We start from the raw sequence: 17,875 nt of genomic DNA on the forward strand, positions 1-17,875 counted from the left end.
AAAATGTAAGGTTCTTCCTTAAAGAAAACAATTTCTTTAAAATTTAATTTGAAAAAAATTTGTTTTTTTATGAAAGTGATTACTGTTTTATGCAGTTAAATTAAAAAAAATATATACAAAACATCTGGAAATTGCTTATGTATGTTTATCTGTGAATCAGTTTAATGCTCTTAAATTTTTTAATTATTGGTAGCTCAAATTGTATCTTTTATCTGTATTTAAAGCTAATTTGTTAATTTTGTTTTACTTACCAAATTATAATTAGTCTTCCCATTACTCTAGAGTGGATCTTTTTTATTTGTAATTTTTAAGTTAGCAACTATGCTAAGATGTGAACTTGATCTGTACAGCCAACCCTGATATTTAGGTGAAAACCAGAGTATGATGTACACCAAAAACATACTCTGTAAAACGTTACGCACCGGGTGCTATTTCAACAGTGTTGGAACAGTGGAGTGCTGCTCATCACATATTCATAATGAAAACATATTTAAAAAATGCCAATTCAACTGTAACTACACGGCAGTTATTTTGTCTGTATTCAATATTGCACATCATGGTACCATTAATAGCCTCGATATTTTACAGTTGTGGATAAACAAGTTCTGATGTATTTGTTTCTAAAACAAAACAAAAAACATACCCCCAGGTCCTGTTGACACTGTGAGAACCCTTTCAAATATTGACAGGTTCAGGCAAGCAATAGTAAGGAACCTTCAGTGCTCAACCAAAAATTAAGCTGTAACCCTTCATTTTTCCCATAGCAGTTTCAGAAGAATTTTGCATAAGGATTTAAACTTTCATTCCTACAGAATGATAGTGGTGCACGAGTTAAGTACATGACAAAGCTTAATAATTTTTCTAAATGATACTTCAATTTTTTATGAATATTACTTTTCTACACATTATTTAGAAAATTATAAGCAGTCAGACATTAATATTTTTTATATTTTTATTACACCAAGTAGAAATAGAAATTATGACTAAAGTTAACCTTTTATTAATTATTATTTTTATTAGTTTGTAATTTTTATCTGATGACAATTTAATTCATTTCAAAATGTTGCATCTTATTGTTGTTTTTAATGTTTTCATTAAAAAGGTATACATTTTATCATTTTGCTAAACTTTTGTTAGGAGCTGGAATGCTCTAATCGATTAGCAGTTGCAGCAGTGGAGAGTAGCGTCAATAGTGTTGAGTTGCTCAGAAAGCAAGTCACTGCACTTACTCAGCAACTGGATGAGGAAAAACGACAACGCAAGTGAGTAAAAATTGCTGAAGTTATACCACTTGAAGTAAATATGAACAGAATAACAAGTTTTTATTGTACTTTCATTCTTTACTGCTTGATTTAGTGTGATTTTTAATTTTCATCTATAACAATTTTGTACTAAGTCTAAGAATTCTAAATCATACATTATGGATCTTATTAGAATCCTATAAATAATAGATGTGTAGATCTGAATAGATTTATTGTACACTTCCTTATATTACCAAATTTACTGTATTTAGGTTTAGGATAATATTTAATACAATTCTATTAAATTTTTTTTTCATATTATAGTTGCCAGACCTCAGCTGGTATTCATATTCAGAACCCTTATTTATCTTTTCTAATAAAAAAAAAAAATATATATATATATATATACACGTTATTTTAACATAAAATTTATTGTTTTTCTTTGGTGTTAAACCTTGTTAAGTGCTTGCATGTTCTAGTTTGTTATTAATAGTAACCAACTCTACTTTTTTTTGTGTAATATTGTCCCTTAACTATATTTTATGGTTCTTTTTTAGTCTTTCTGATTTCAAATAAGTATTATTTCATTGTCATAAAATCCCATATGATACACTAAATTTTTTATACTTTATTTCTTATTCTTTATTTGATAATAGCTGATCTCTTAGTGAGAGCTCTCTTTTTTATCACTTTCATTTCTTAATCTAAATTGTACTACCTTGATAGCTCATACGGGCACTCCTTATGCCCTTATGCCTGGGGTTTTAATTTTTAAAAAAGAAAATATAATCGATAAGTTTTAACCCTTAATTTTTCAAGCAGATTCTCATAATCGTATTATTAGAATGTATATATTTAAAATTCAGTACTTTCTTTGGATCTCCAAGTACCTAGAATTACACATCTAGTGAAAGTTTATAGTATATAGATTTACACAAAATTCAAAACATTTTGTTTGGATTTTGAACACAAGATTTAAAACTCAGTTTGTTGGACAATAAATAGTTTTTACTTTATTTCTATCTGAAGAGATGTGAGATTATTAGAAGATGTGTATCGGTGAACCTAACTGATAAATCATCAGGAACAATAAAATGGGAAAATTGTTAATTATAGAAATTTTGATTATATTATTATTGTATGATGAAAACATAAAATTATAAGTATTTTAACAATAATAATACAAAATAGTAATAGTGTAAAGTAAGCATTTTTATTGATGTTTGTATGGACTTTTTGCTCTGCTCTTACATTCATTATGAAAATTTTTTAATCAACTAACACTTGTTGTGAAAACGGTAAAGTAATACTACAGTAATCAGGTTTTCCTATTTTCTTTTTAACAGTTCTTAGTACTTTTAAATGAATCGTAAGAAAATATAATGTTGTCTACTTGTTATTTGATTTGTTCAGATATAAATTCTAAGTTATGTGCTTTATTGTTTTATTACATACTGTATCATGCATCATTTTTTTATGTCTATGTTTATAATCCCAAGATTTACTAGGAGGACAATTATTTTTTGCAGGTAAAATTTAAATACAAAATAAAAAATAATCCTTATATGATAATTAATTTTATTTAAGTGGAAAAAAAAATTAATGAAGTATTATTTATACTAATAAAAACAATCTTTAATCAGCATTAAATTACTGCTAGATCCAATTTTACTATTCATGTTTAGTCTAGTTTTCTACAAATTCTAGTATCATTTTTTTCTATAGTTTAAAACAGTATTAGTAGACTACCTTCTTATCTCTTTCATCTACGTTATTGCTTGCTTTTCATTCTGCTGAATTCTTAAACATATTATAATTAGCTCTCCATCTTCTGTATATTCTTCCTACTTGATTGAAATTTGTTAAACATTCTCATTCTCTTAAACATTTTTTATAGTAATTATGTACTTTTAGATTAAATTTGTTGTATAACAAGCAAATTTATTTATTTTACTAATAATTAATAATGCTAGGATTATCATAATTAATTATTTTATTGGTTGTTTTCTGCCCTTAGCATTTTCACTCTAAAATTTGTAGTTGATGTGCTTTATAGTATCTCCATTCTCAAAACTATATTTAGTATTGAGTCTTCCTGTGTTGGGATCATCGAATAAATAACGATGTTAAGCTCCTCCCATTCCTTATCCTTACTGTCATTGACTTTGTTTCTTTGTCCCTCCCGTTCTAATGGTTATACAATTATTTAAACCAATCCTTCTGATTCTTTATTTTAACAATTAAAATTTTTAAATATTAATCAGGTTGAGTATTTATTTGTTCATTAATTATTTCCTGCCCTCTTAAATATGACTTGAATATTTCCATGTTAGCCAAAAGATATATATATTAAAGTTAAAATTGAAAGAACAGAAGATAATGAACAAATAAATATTCAATCTGATGCAACATTTAAAAATTTTAAATTGTTAAAGTAGTTTCAAGAAATTATATAACCATTACAGCAGGAGGGATGAAACAGAAGAGGCCATGAGAGCAAGGATGGGGAGAGGGAAGAGCTTAACATTGCTATTTATTTGACAATTCCAACTCAAGAAGACTAAGTGCTCAAGTAATGTTGGGAATGGAGGTATTCCGAAACACATCAACTACGATGAATGTTCCATCCAGTGACAAAGCTACAAAGGACAGAAAATTATGCTCAAATCAATAATGTTACTTATTTGTAAATATACTGAAAGATAATTTTCAATCCTTTTCCACAGATTACAGTCTTTCAGATCACAGTTGTCAAACTGCAGTATCATTTATTAATGAAAACGTGATGAGACTATGATTACTTTTATTCTTTTAAATGGGTGATTGATAAAAATTCAATAAGAATTTATACCCTTGTCAGAAACAAATTGGGAAAGTAATAACATTCTTAGCTTTGATGTAAAATCTACTGATTTTCTTAATGCATTTCAGAACATTTTTCTAGCTTACCTGTTAATAAAATAGAAACAGTTTAAATGTAGTAATATTGTAAGATTTTGATTTTGTTCATAACAAAATCAAACAGTACTGTTTTGTTTTGAAGCCCTTAGTGAAACTGTAAGCTTGTCTCCAACATTAAATATTTATTATGCCTATGTATTTTCCTGTCTTATTGGATCTCTTTCAAAAATTAGAATGAGTTTTTGGATCCAAAAATAGATGTCAGATCATTACGCAACTCAGTTTATAAATAAAATAATTAAACCAGAACAAAGAGAATTAAAATTCTAATAGTAAATAACTCAACAATAAGAGATAAGATCTAATCCATCCCAACCTAAATGTAAACAAACGCAATCATTAAAAAAATCAATAACAATAAAATTCAAAACAAAAAGATAAAAAATGAAAACAAAAAGTTTAAAATGTAAATAATATGTATTATTAGTATACTATCCTATTCTGATGCCCATAAGCATTAATTGTATAGACTGATATTTAGAAATTCAAATAGTTTAACTTGTTCATGTGTTTATATTTATGAATGTGTAATCTATGCTAAAAAGAATACATTTTTAACAGTATGTTTTTAGTACACATCTGAAAAAAACAATATCCATTCCTCAAACCAGATAATGGAATTGTACCAATCTGTACAATTTATATTTATGGGCGTCACATAAGGATAATATACTAGTAATGCGTACTATTTACTCGTACATTTTACATTTTTTGATTTTGAATTTTATTATTGATTTTTTTCATGATTTTATTTGTTTACCTTTAGGTTGGGATGGATTAGATATTATATCTTATTGTTCAGTTATTTACTAGTATAATTTTAATTCTCTTTGTTTTTGTATAACTGAACACAATACTTTGGCTTATAAGAAAGGGCCTTATTATGCTTCCATTGCTATTTTTAATAAATTATCAAACCATTTTAAAAAACTTTTCATCGATAAATAATTAAAAAATTTTTTTTATGGAAACAATATTTCTTTGTCAATGAATTTTTATATAATACTAATCTTTAAAAATATAAAATCCCTGATTTTTTTTCTGCATCATGTTCATTGTATACACAAATATGTGCTTAAAATAATTTACAATAGCACCATATGAATTGTGAATTATTTTGTAGTAATTTTTTGTGGTTTACATTTTACCTTAACATTATTTCATGTCCTTGTATTTAAATGATTAATATGGGCTTTAATTATGTATATTTTTCATCTTATAGTTTGTTTTTATATTTATAATTGATCATATGAAGATGTATAGATCATACAAAGATATACCATATAAAGATGTATCTATATAGTGTATTATATATAATGTACATGTATAATTTGTACATGTAAGACGTATTCTATATAATGTACATTGCGTACCAATTAGAATAAAAAATTGATTTATTTATTCTGTAGTTCCCAGATTTTTTTGCATTTTCAACCTTTCATTCTAAACTATTCCCTTATATTAAATTTTTGTATCTTATTTCATTAATTTTTATCACTTTATAGAACTGCGTTTTCTTTCCTTCAAAAATTGTTTCCTCTGTGCCATAATCACAGTGGTTGTAGGCGACTTACTTGTCATAGACATGCTAAAGTACGTCATTCCAGCCTCGTACACTAGAAAAAGTATAGTTGTTCAGTTGGCTTAGGTGTTCTTAATTTAAAACACATCATATTAATAAGTGGTTCACTCTTGCATAAAATATGGTAGCTCTTGGAGTGTATATATTCTAAATTCTAAATTGTCATGAGAGTATAAGCAGTTAATTAATGTATGTAAAACAATTTTATTTGTATTAAGTTCTGTGTACTTTGTTAAAAACAATTTTGATGATGAAGTGAGTCTTCAATAGCATTGTTATTGTTTGTGTCTGATCTTGCCGACACCTGGATGTATTTATTGGATTTTTGCTTATAAAATAATTATACAGTACATTATTTTATCAATTTGTTCGATTTATTTTTATTAAAAAAATTATTTATTTTCTGAACAATTTTTCATTAACATCTTATATATGCCATTTTTCAAATGTTTTCCTTTTTAAACTTTCTTGACATTTAATTCATCAATGTCTAACGGAGAACAATTTTTTTCCTTTTTGTATTAGTGTAATACAGATAATTTACACAATATAATTAAGTACAAATTATATTGATTAATAAGTAATCGCTTAAAAGTGGTGACATGCTTTAAGATTTTATTGTTGAGATATAATTACGGTAGTTAAGGTATAAGCCGGCCTCTGTGGTTCAAGTGGTAGCATCTCGGCCTTTCATCCAGAGGTCCCAGGTTCAAATCCCAGTCAGGCATGGCATTTTCACATGCTACATATCATTCATCTCATCCTCTGAAGCAATATCTAATGGTGGTCTCAGAGATTAAAAAAAGGTATAAAATATAAATGTTACAACAAAAAAATTAAAAGTTATTTAAATAAAAGCATTTTTTTGTAAATTTTATCATGATTCATATGATAAATCTTCCATCTTCTATTGCTTATATTTATATAACATCTTGCATTGTTTATATTTATAGGAGAGAGGTGAATGAGCTACAGAGATTACTTGTTATCAAAAAACATTCAAAAAAGTCAAAGACTCAAGATGTTACTGTAGAAGATTGTACAGAAATGGAATATTTAAGAAACATTCTCTATGAGTATATGATGGGCAAAGAACCTCTTGTAAGTTTAAAAGAAAAAAATAGTAATAATTACACCAGTAAATTAATTCCATTATAATTTTGTTATAATTAACTAGCATACTATTCTTATAATTGTTATAAATATTTCCCCTTCTTCAATTTAGATCTACTGTAGAAGTTTAATCTGGTAATTTTCTTGGAATTACTTATAGGTAGCATATGTGGAAAATAAGTACTGCCGCAAAGTTGCAATTGCAACTCTGAGCATGTGCTCCCCATTTTGTCAATTGTTGGCTTTCAATAAACATCATTACAGATACAGCAACATTTGTTATAGTTGATTAAATATTTAAAATGTTCAAGTCAACTAACCGATATTCATTGGCAAATTAGTGAAGTTTATGTTGGAAAAGGTATAATGGATATGGTAAAAAGATGAATTACAATTTAGTTATGCAAGCGGTTGAAAAAATTAAAGAAAAACAATGGCTTACAATTTCTTTATTATGTATTGAGTTCCTTGAAATTTCATGAATAGATTCGCATGAAATGATAAAAAACCTGGCTATCATAATTCTGCTCATGTTGGGTGCTGAAAATGTTGATGCAGGTTTACAAAATCAAGCAATTGAACTCATCTCTGTCTTTTCTTACCTTATATGAAAATGAAGGTGACAGTTTTCTGACCCAAATAGTGACCAGTGACAAGACTTAGGTCTCTCACATCACTGCAAAACCAAATCAGTACAAACTAGTCCATACAGTGACATCTCCAAAAAAACGAAAATTCAAACCACCACTTCAACATGAAAAATCATGATTACTGTCTTATGGGTTAAAAAGGGGTTTTGTTGGTCGACTTGTTGCTGAGAGGCGAGACTATAAATACTTGGTTTTGTTGTGATACTTTCAAAAAACTGCTCCATGTAGTCTAAAACAAAAGGGTAGGCATACTCAGTCATGGGGTTTTGTTTCTTCACGATAATGCTCATCTGCATATTGCCAATGACTCAAAGCCTGATTGAAAAATTTGGCTGGGAGCAATTGAAGCATACACATTATAGTCTTGACTTCATGCTGTGAGTCCACTTATTTCTATATCTCAAGCATTCACTTGCTGGTCAGTGCTACGATGACAATACTGATGTGAAAAATGCTGTACACGAGTAATTTTCTATACTGATGGCACTGTTCTTTGTGGAAGGAAGGAAAAAACTGATTACAAGATATGAAAAGCCCTGTAATAATGGTAAAAATTATGTAGAAAAGTAGTTTAAGGTATGCTCTTCCTTTTAGAATAATAAAATTGGTCTATTGAAATTTACATATATTTTTATTAACAAAACAGTACTCTGTATTTTCCAGATACACCTTGTATCACATGATTTAGATATTAAGTTATCTCATCAGTTGAATAAACATTCTGTGGTAATATAGCATTAATTATAAAAATTATTAATAATTATAATATTTCTTTAATGAAGCAGTACTGTTTGATAAATAATTGTATTAGTACAGTAAATAACCTCTTAAAATAGGCTTAGTTTCCTCATATGTTATCCATAGCAACATGTTGCATTTGGGAAGTATCTACTTGTATAACACATTTCAACTCTGAAATCAAAGTTCATTTCAGTTCAGAAATTATGGAAAAAGCTTGTTAACATTATATATATATATATATATATATATATTATTTTTTTAAAAGCAATTCTAATAACCATACTCCTCTGTACCAATACAAATTAATTTATATTTAATATATATATATATATATATATATATATATATATTGTAAATATAATACAACTTGACCACCTAAGTACAGAAATTAAAAAGTAAATAAGATGACACTTAGCTTATTTTTTCATATCCTTTACAATACCACTTTTGTGGTAACCTATATCTTTGGAGAATAAAGATGTTGGTTGCTTTTGTGGCAACCCACATTCTGATGTGGGTTTTTTCACATAAAAAGGTAAAGGTTATGAACAAACTTTTTAATTTCTGTGCTTAGGTGGATCAAGTTGGATTATATATACAGTATATATTAGTACAGAGGGATATGGGTCTTGAAAAGATTGACTTTCGAAAAATATATGTGTGCGTATATATACATACAGGTGTATCACATGAGGTTCTCCCGAGACTTTCACAACCAATTCTACTCTTGAAAATAATGGAAAAGTTCATATAAAAACATTTCTGAAAATGCTTTGTTTGCGAGTTACAGCTAGTGAAAGATTTTGCTTGAATTTCAGCTACCCTGGTGAAATAAGATCATACTGAAATTTTTAGGATGTTAATAAAGGGGCAGAATCAAAGATTTCTTATTTCTGCCCCTAGTTTTTGAGAAATGTGAGGTCAAAATCAATAATTTTGGGTAAAAACCCTGTTTTTTATGTTTGATATACAATAACTTTGTTAAATGGATAATAAATATGTAAAACTTCTAAACAAAACTTGTAGAGAATTTAATTTTGTACAAAGTGGTGTTATATAATTTGGATAAAACAAAGAAAAGTTAGAAAAATTTGAATTTTATTTAGAAACAGTATAGTAAACCAAAGTACATTAGACACATCGGTTTATAATAAACATTGAAAAATGAGGCCACCATTTTCAACACATTTCTTGGCATGCTCTTTTATTGCTTTTACTGTTCTTTTTAGTTCTTCAGTGCTGTCTTTAAGTTGCTCAGCATCCATGATGTGGATAATTAATTCCTCACAAGAATGTATTTTTGTTTTGTATACAATATTTTTCATCCATCCCCAGATGCAAAAAATTAGTTGTTAGATCAGGCAATCTTTGTGGCCAGGAATGTGGACCTCCATGACTGATCCATTTCTCAGGGAATGACTTAAGTGAGTAGAAACAACACAAGAGAAGTGGGAAAGTACGTCATCGTGCTGTAAGTATACTTTTTGTCTCACTGCTAGAGGAACAGCTTCAAGCAGCTGCAGAAATTCGTCAAGAAAGTGCAATTATACCTCAGCATTTAAGCGTAGGTAATAATAATTTAATGGTCCAAACAGGCAACTGTGAAGAAAACCGCACCATTCATTGATACTTAATTGGTGTTGTAGATTGCCTTCCACTGTTTCATGAGGATTTACTTCTGCCCATGTATGCTCATTGTGTAAGTTGTTGACACCATCTCGAATGAAATTTTCCTTGTCAGTAAACAAAACATACTTGTAAAGTTGTCAATTTTTATTCCACCAGTTGAACTCTAAATGAAGTGGACCATCTCCTTAGGTGTAGGTGTTAAACTAGCTGTTTATGATAAGGATATATTGAATGAGACCTCCAAACCATTGAATGGAAAACTCTGATCTGCTTAGAAAGACGTCATGTACTGATGCCCCACTGCACTGAACTGAATTGATAATAATTTCATGAATAATAGCGTTGTTTTGGACAGATTGTTTGTACGTGATAGTGGTAAATACTAGGTAGTGAACCTTTTTCCCCGAAGATTGCAAAAAGTTGCGCCAATTATTTTGGGATCTGCAATCCTTGGAATCCTGCGTTTTGGAAAAAGTATTTCATATTTTACTGCACTAGCTGTAGTATTACCATTACACATACATTCAAACTAAAATTCACAGATTACCTTCTCTAATGACAGCGCAGTTCACAGTACGTGATACATTTAATGAACCTTACAGGATAAATTAAATACTAATATAGTATTGTGCATTGTTGATCAGCTGTTATTTTATCAACTTTAAAATAATTATGTATCTCTGTCATTAATAAACAAATTATTATCTAAGTAATTTTTATTTTTCAATTATTTAATATCCAGTTTTTTTTTTTAATTTCTTAATAGTAAATTTTGTTTTTACACATTTTTCATATCACCAAACGAGAAATTTGGTTTTTGTTTACATTAAATAAGTACTTTTCTGAAAAATGTAGTAATGTATTGTTTTTAAATAAAATTCTAATTTTTATTTGTTTTATTCAACCTATTTTACATGATTTTGTTGAAAGTTAAATTTAAAAAATTTAATTAAGAACATTAAATTTAAAAAAAATGATGTGTTTATTACCCCAATTTATTGGTTTTCACCACAAATTTCTCAAAAACTGATACAGATACAGTACTGGGATCTATTTTATTTGATTTTTCAGGTTAAAAACCATAAGAAATCACTAATTTTGCCCCTTAAAAAAGTCGTAAAAATTTCAGTACAACTTCATTTCACCAGGGTAGCAAACAGATGATACATTGTATCTGACTGATGCACATAATAGTTGAGTAGGTCTGAAAGTTTGAAATTACATTGATAGAGTGCATGTAGTAGTTGTGTAAATGACTGCTAGAGTGCTTGTGCTGCCATTATGTGTGAGTTGTGACTAAGGTGGCTACAGTGCAACACAAGGTTTTCTGTGTTCTTGAGTACGGCAAATCTCCATTAGCAACTGCAGTGCAGCATGTGTTTCATCTCTGATTTAACATTGGCTTTCCATCAAGGAAGAGCACATGTCATTGGTTTCACCAGTTTGAATAAACAGGGTGTCTGTGTAGGCAAGAGCATGGGTTGATCACATGTGGCGAGGAGAATGTGGAACGAATTGAAGAAAGTTTTGTACGAAGCCCAAGAAAGTCAACCCATAGAGCAAGAAGAGAACTTGGAATACCGTAACCAACTGTCTGGCATGTTTTGAAGCATTGTTTACTTTTCAAGCCATACCACCTACAACCTTTACAGGCTCTTCTGGGAGGTGACAGACCAAACCATGTTGAATTTTGTGATAAAATACTTGAAAACAAAGAGGATGTCACTTTTCTTCTGCATTTAATTTTTAACAACGAAGTGGACATTTCATCTCAGTGAAAAAGTGGACAGACACAATATTTGCATATAGGGTCTAAAAAATCCCCATGACACACTGCACCATGAGAGAGACTCCCCCAGGTTAATGTGTTTTGCATCCTATCAGAAACAAAGGTTTATGGACCATTCTTTTTTGTGTTACACATAGTTACTTTGATAACATACCAGGACATGCTGGAAAACTGACTTTTTCCTCAATTGAATGAAGATTCACAAGACTTCATTTTTCAATAGGATGGAGCTCCACCCCATTGGCACCTAGATGTTCGATGCTATATGAATGAATCCCCACCTAAATGATGAATACCATGCATTGGGAATGAAGACCTGGTGGCTCTTCTGTTTTGGCCTCCTATATCATTTGATCTCATGACATGTGACTTTTTCGTGTGGGGGTTCATGTATCGCTTACACCAACAAATCTGGTCGACCTGCGTGCAGAACTGTATCACAGCTGCGGTTAACTTTGTAACAAGATATGCTTCCTCGTGTGCGAGACGAGTTCAGCTACCACATAGATGTGAGCCAGAGGGGGCCACATTTTACATTTATGAATTGTATCTGTAAACTTTATTATGAGTATTATCAGATGTAATTTACTTCACATTTGTCATTAGTTCTTAATTTGGAAAACAGAATAAAAAATTGATTCATTTTGAATTATCCTATATATGTTAGATGAAAAGTAAAATAAAACAATTTAACCAGTCATGAAAAATAAATTTACAATAGACTGATTTTTCCATATACACATTTATTTTAAAATCTGTCTTATTTTCAAATTGTATACAACGGCTGTGCAGAAAGTAATACCCATTTGCACATTCTTTCACACAAGAGGCTTCCACTCAATTCAATCTCTTAGTGCAAGAAATATGTGATCATATGATATTTACCATCAAGTCAAGAAAACATATAAAGATATAATTGATGAATCATCACTTTCATGCAACATTTTAATGCACGGAGAGAAAATGCCTATGATGATAAACAGACTGGAACCCTCTATTATTACAGATGATTCGGTTCATCATGTTGACAAATTCATCAAACAGAATCAGTATGTCACACTTAATGAAATTAGTGAAAATATTTCATTTGTTTCTCACCCTGTTATCGTTGAAATTATGACCTATCACTCAAGTATAGAAAAATTTGTGCAAGGTGGGTTCCTCATCAGCTTAGTGATAAATACCATATAGATATTGTGTTGTTGTATTTGAATTGTTACGCAAAGGATGCGAATGAATTGCTAATACATATGGTGATAGGTGGCAAAACCTGGATTTTGTATGCTATACAGGAAACATCAGTCTATGGAATGGCATCACTCTTGTTCATAATCCAAACAAAAAAAATGTAAGCAGGCAGTCAACTCAAAAGATGACGTCTACTGTCTTCTGAGACTGAAAATGTTCTCTCCTTGTTTGATTTTATGCTCTATGGAATCACAGTAAATGCTGATGTGTGTTGTGAAACATTAAAAAAAATTGTAATAACCCATTCAAAATTTGAGGTAGAGCCTGTTGTCTATTGATGTTTTCAATAGAAACTTTTACAGTTTCTCTGTGACAGTACCACTGAGTAAACAAAAACAGTTGTTGGTAAAATCTGTTATGAAATTGATGAAAATTAATTAATATTCTGCTAAAATAGTATCTTCTTTGGTATATTTTAAAAATTCATTATACAATTTTAAGATATCAAAACATTATCTTGTTGAACGCTGCAGCTGCTGATCAGCGTCGTTTTAAATTCTATCATTCTTTAGGTGACTGAAATCAGCATCAGTTCTCTAATTATTTTAGTTGGTTTTATTTAGGGCAACCCAGTCTGGACATGTGTTCTGGTATTTAATCATTCATGTTTTTCCCAATGAATGATGAAGGTCATTCTTAGCTAACTTGTAAGTAAAGGGTTTTATAATAGATTTAAATTTAGCTTTTATTGTCATTTTTTAACTATTGTGTTTTAAATTATTTGATTATTTTATTTTATCAAAAATTAGATTCTAATAACTGACTACAATCCGTGGGACTTTATCCCTGTACCATAAATACATAAGAATATTATGTTATTTTAAATATGTTTGATTATAGTGCTATAAGTGGAAATGTGTTTTTCTTTTTGTTACCACAGTAAAGAATGTGTAAATAAGATATTAATATTTTGTTTATAAAAAAAATTTACTGCTCACAATTTTTTGGAATTTAGGTTCAAAAATTAAATTTCAAGCTTTCAATAAAACATTAATTAACACTTAAAATTTAGTTAACATTTGTAAATAATATTAATTTATTAATAATAATTGACTGAATAATAATAATTTGATTTAATTGAATATTTCAATTTTTTTTTTTACTTATAAAATATATTTTTATATTATAATATTCTTTTAATATACTACTACATTTTCATAAACTCTGCTCCACAAATTCATCAAAGAAATGTTTTTCCTATATAATTGTATTTTATTGATGCTATTTTCTTTTCTTTGTAGTAGATATTGATTTCAGAGTTGTCAAAATTTTACAATCACCATATGCAATTTTTCTACAGTTGTTCAAAATCAGGAGCAGCAATTTCTACTTTGTTTTAGCCCATGAGAAATGTGCACAATCTTTTATTGTCATAAAATTTCTTTAATTTTTGGCAAGATGTTCATAGGATATAGCACATTCTCTGAATGCCATGAATTTGTACCAGTCCATGTATGTTTTTTACAGTGCCTTTTTCATATTTCTCTTTTTACACTGCAACATTTGTCATTCATTTTTCAAATATTGTCATTCACTTCATGCTTTCTCTTCAACAGATTGAACATATGTCTAGTTGCATCATCATCTGTCATCATTGCCACTGTTTTCCATTTCTATGTCCTTACCACAAATTTTATTCATGTTATCCACCAGGTGTAATCTGTTTATCTTTTTTGTCAGTTTTTTCCATGAATTGTTTATTAAAGAGGATTTACAGTCATAATAATTCTAGAAGTCCTTTTTGCTCAGCCATAGCAGTTGACAAAAGCAATTGTAAAATACACTGAAAGCAGTTGTTAAATACAATGAAGGGGATGGTATAGATCATTTTGATTGGCTTATTATCATATAGAGAGGAAAACTGTAAAATGGTAAAAAAAATTGGCTATCTATATTTTCCATCTTTCACTTTCAAACAGTTGTTTCCTACACCAAAATTGAATCCAATTTGAAAAATTTTGTTATACGGTTTCCATCTACCCGTACTAGAATCCCTGATTATCCCATCATCTAAAAAAAATCTTGTAAAACTCCGACTTAACACAACTAAAACACAAACCAAAAATACTTAATCCTTAAGCTATTTTTGGTTCAAGTTCTCTCCCTTAATAACATTAATTTTCTTCATTCCCATGAAAAATATTATAATTTTTACTATCAATAATTGTTAATTTTTGTAAGAAGTTCTAATATTTTGTTTGATTGTAAGTAGTGTTCATGAAATTTTTGGAAAATCTCATTCATTTTTCAGTTTTGTTATTGGTAGAGGGTTGAATAAAATTTAGCTATGTTATTTCTTAGAAGTCTTTATAAAAAGTAATAAAAGATCATTTTAACAACTCTGAAGAGGTTGAATTAAATTGAGAAGTGGTGGAACCTGAAACCTCTTAGAAATACTCCCCATAAGAACAATTTAACTACTGCTAAAAAAAGGAATTTTTTCCTTACCACTAATAGAGTGAAAAAGTTTTATATAATGGGAAAGCCCTCATTTTGTTCTTCATCACTGATTTTACAAATTTATCAGATAATTAGAATTGAAATATAGCATATTTATTTTTTTAAAAACCAAAAATTAATTTGATCACATTCATTAATGGGATAATTTTAACCCTTTAGCAAATTTAATCACTACAAGGTATTAACCTTAACATAGGGTTGAAAACACTGTTGAAACTAGAAAAGCTAGGACCTTGAGCATCTGGCAAGGATGTTTTGCTTGCATAATAAACTGTTGCAAAGAAGGGATTTTTCCCCCAATTGTCCTTAAGAGAATTATCTCTTGGAGAAATTTGTCTCTAAAATTGTGCAAAATAGTGTTTCAAGCTGAAATAATTTTTGAATTTTAATTAGAGATGACTTCATAAATATTGTATTGTGCAATTTATATTTACAATTTACACTAATCTGCGGATAATTGTAATTCTCAGGTTCTAGCAAAAGTTTTATCAGCTATAGTTAAATTTGATGCTGATCAAACAAACAAAGTGTTACAGAAGGAGGAGCAAAAACTCTCTTTGGTAAGTTTCTTTTTTTCAGTATTGAGTAAATATAAAATCATAGTGTAACATTTTTAGTTATGGTCTACTATATTCTTATGGTAACTAATATATTGATGGGAGTGACAAATTGAAAACTAGGAGGCTCCATTATGACAACCATTTTTTCAATAGAAATTTTTTATTACATAGTCTTACTACAAAAATATACCTACAAGTATGCTAGAAATACGAGAGTATTACAAATGTCAAGGAGTTTGTGTGTTCAATTCTTCTAAGAATTTTATTAATAACTGCTGTGAGTTTTTGAAGGAAAAATTGTCACATAATTTGAAATTAATATTTCAGTATTATTAGTAACAATGTGTTGTTTCACTGCAATTTTCACTATTCCTTGAACCTAATAAATTCATTTCATTAGGGGTATAGTGGATCATTTTTCCATATATCCCAGGTGTATTTCCAAATATTATCTGTTCTCTACACCTATAAAGTTGCTTTCTAACCAGCGATAATGATTGATGTCAGTAGAGCAGGGTAGTTATGATTGGTTTTCATAGATGACTTTTTTATATAATGCAGGAATGCAAAAATTAATACTCTGTTAATGGTAAATGTCTGTAATGGTGAAATTTGTGTTGAAAAACAGTTTAATGTGATAAAAAGAATTTAAAAAAAAATATTTATCTGTTTTGAACAAAATAATTTGAACTATGTACGATCATTTCAAGATAATTTAGTATTTGCACACATTTTGTTTAATTATTTTTTGTTAGAGTATTAAAATTTTGTCAGGGTCTGAGGAAATCAGCTCTCCATCCCAATTTTTGTATTCTAAACAGAACGTTCACCAATATTTGTTCAAATAAGACTTCACCTTTACCTTTGTCGCCTATTAAGCTATGTGTTATTAGATTCTTTTGTATCCGCCCTTTGTGGTAATTTAATATGATTCTGATTTTGCATATGCATTCTTAGCCTTTGATAAAAAGATTTCTCAATTATTAAGAGTTACATTCTGAATTACAAGTTTTTTGGGCGACTTTATATGCTATCAACACTATTTGTAGATTTTATATGGTTAACCCTTGGCAGACACTTATTACAAAGAAGCAACAGCTCTGTTTGGAGCATCATACATGACACACTGTTTTGTTTCATGACAAGCCACCATTGAAAATTCATTGTTATCATTATACTACTACTACTACTGCTGCATTTTTAATTTAAAAATCATGACTTATCCGTTTTAACACTCCTTCATCAGCCCCTTCAATCACTTTGCTTTTGACATGAGTAATATGATATAATTTTAAGTCAATTTCTTCTACTATGATGAGCAAACTCTTCTGTGTTAAATCTTTTTTTGTGTATTTTGATGACTGCTGTTAAATAAATTGTTAATTTAATGGTTTTAATTAACTACCTTTTCTAAACCTCATTATAGTAGATTCAATAATTATACAGTCATCTATCATCAATCTCTGATAAGAGATAGTGTTAATATCATGGCCTACACTACATAGATATTTTCAACATATTTATAATTTCATCAACCAGTCTAATTTGTGAATTTGGTTCAGAATATAACTGTATTTGGTTTTAAATTAGAAAAGTCTCAATTAATATGATTCTGGTTGTAATTTTTGTGTTTAATTTTATTATCACTATTTGCAACTTCTGCCTTATACAGTGTAGCTGACTCTTAAGCCAGTTACAATGATTTCTATGTGACAGTGTAATCTTTTAATGTTTTTGAATTATTTAATAATGTAAAGAACTAACTAGTTGTTAAATTCAATTAATTAGGACACTGAAGGAAGGAGGAGGAGTGGAAAGAGATGAAAAAGCAAAAATAAAATTGCTGCCCAGTGTTATAAGAATTTAGGGGTTACACAGAGACAGGAAAAGTAATCTCACTT

At 28.9% G+C, this 17,875-nt stretch overlaps 1 protein-coding gene across 3 annotated transcripts in view; it reads left to right on the plus strand.

Moving 5' to 3' along the window:
• Golgin245 (golgin subfamily A member Golgin-245) overlaps positions 1 to 17,875 on the plus strand; it is a 120,823-nt gene that overhangs the window by 97,537 nt on the left and 5,411 nt on the right. For all 3 annotated transcript variants that reach the window (XM_075377207.1, XM_075377215.1, XM_075377223.1), the window contains 3 exons: positions 1,138 to 1,262; positions 6,738 to 6,885; positions 15,885 to 15,974. In XM_075377207.1, the coding sequence (XP_075233322.1) occupies positions 1,138 to 1,262; positions 6,738 to 6,885; positions 15,885 to 15,974 (363 nt within the window). The remainder of the gene's footprint in view (positions 1 to 1,137; positions 1,263 to 6,737; positions 6,886 to 15,884; positions 15,975 to 17,875) is intronic.

The sequence above is a fragment of the Lycorma delicatula genome, chromosome 1, assembly GCF_047948215.1.
Source record: "Lycorma delicatula isolate Av1 chromosome 1, ASM4794821v1, whole genome shotgun sequence".
Lineage (NCBI taxonomy): Eukaryota > Metazoa > Arthropoda > Insecta > Hemiptera > Fulgoridae > Lycorma > Lycorma delicatula.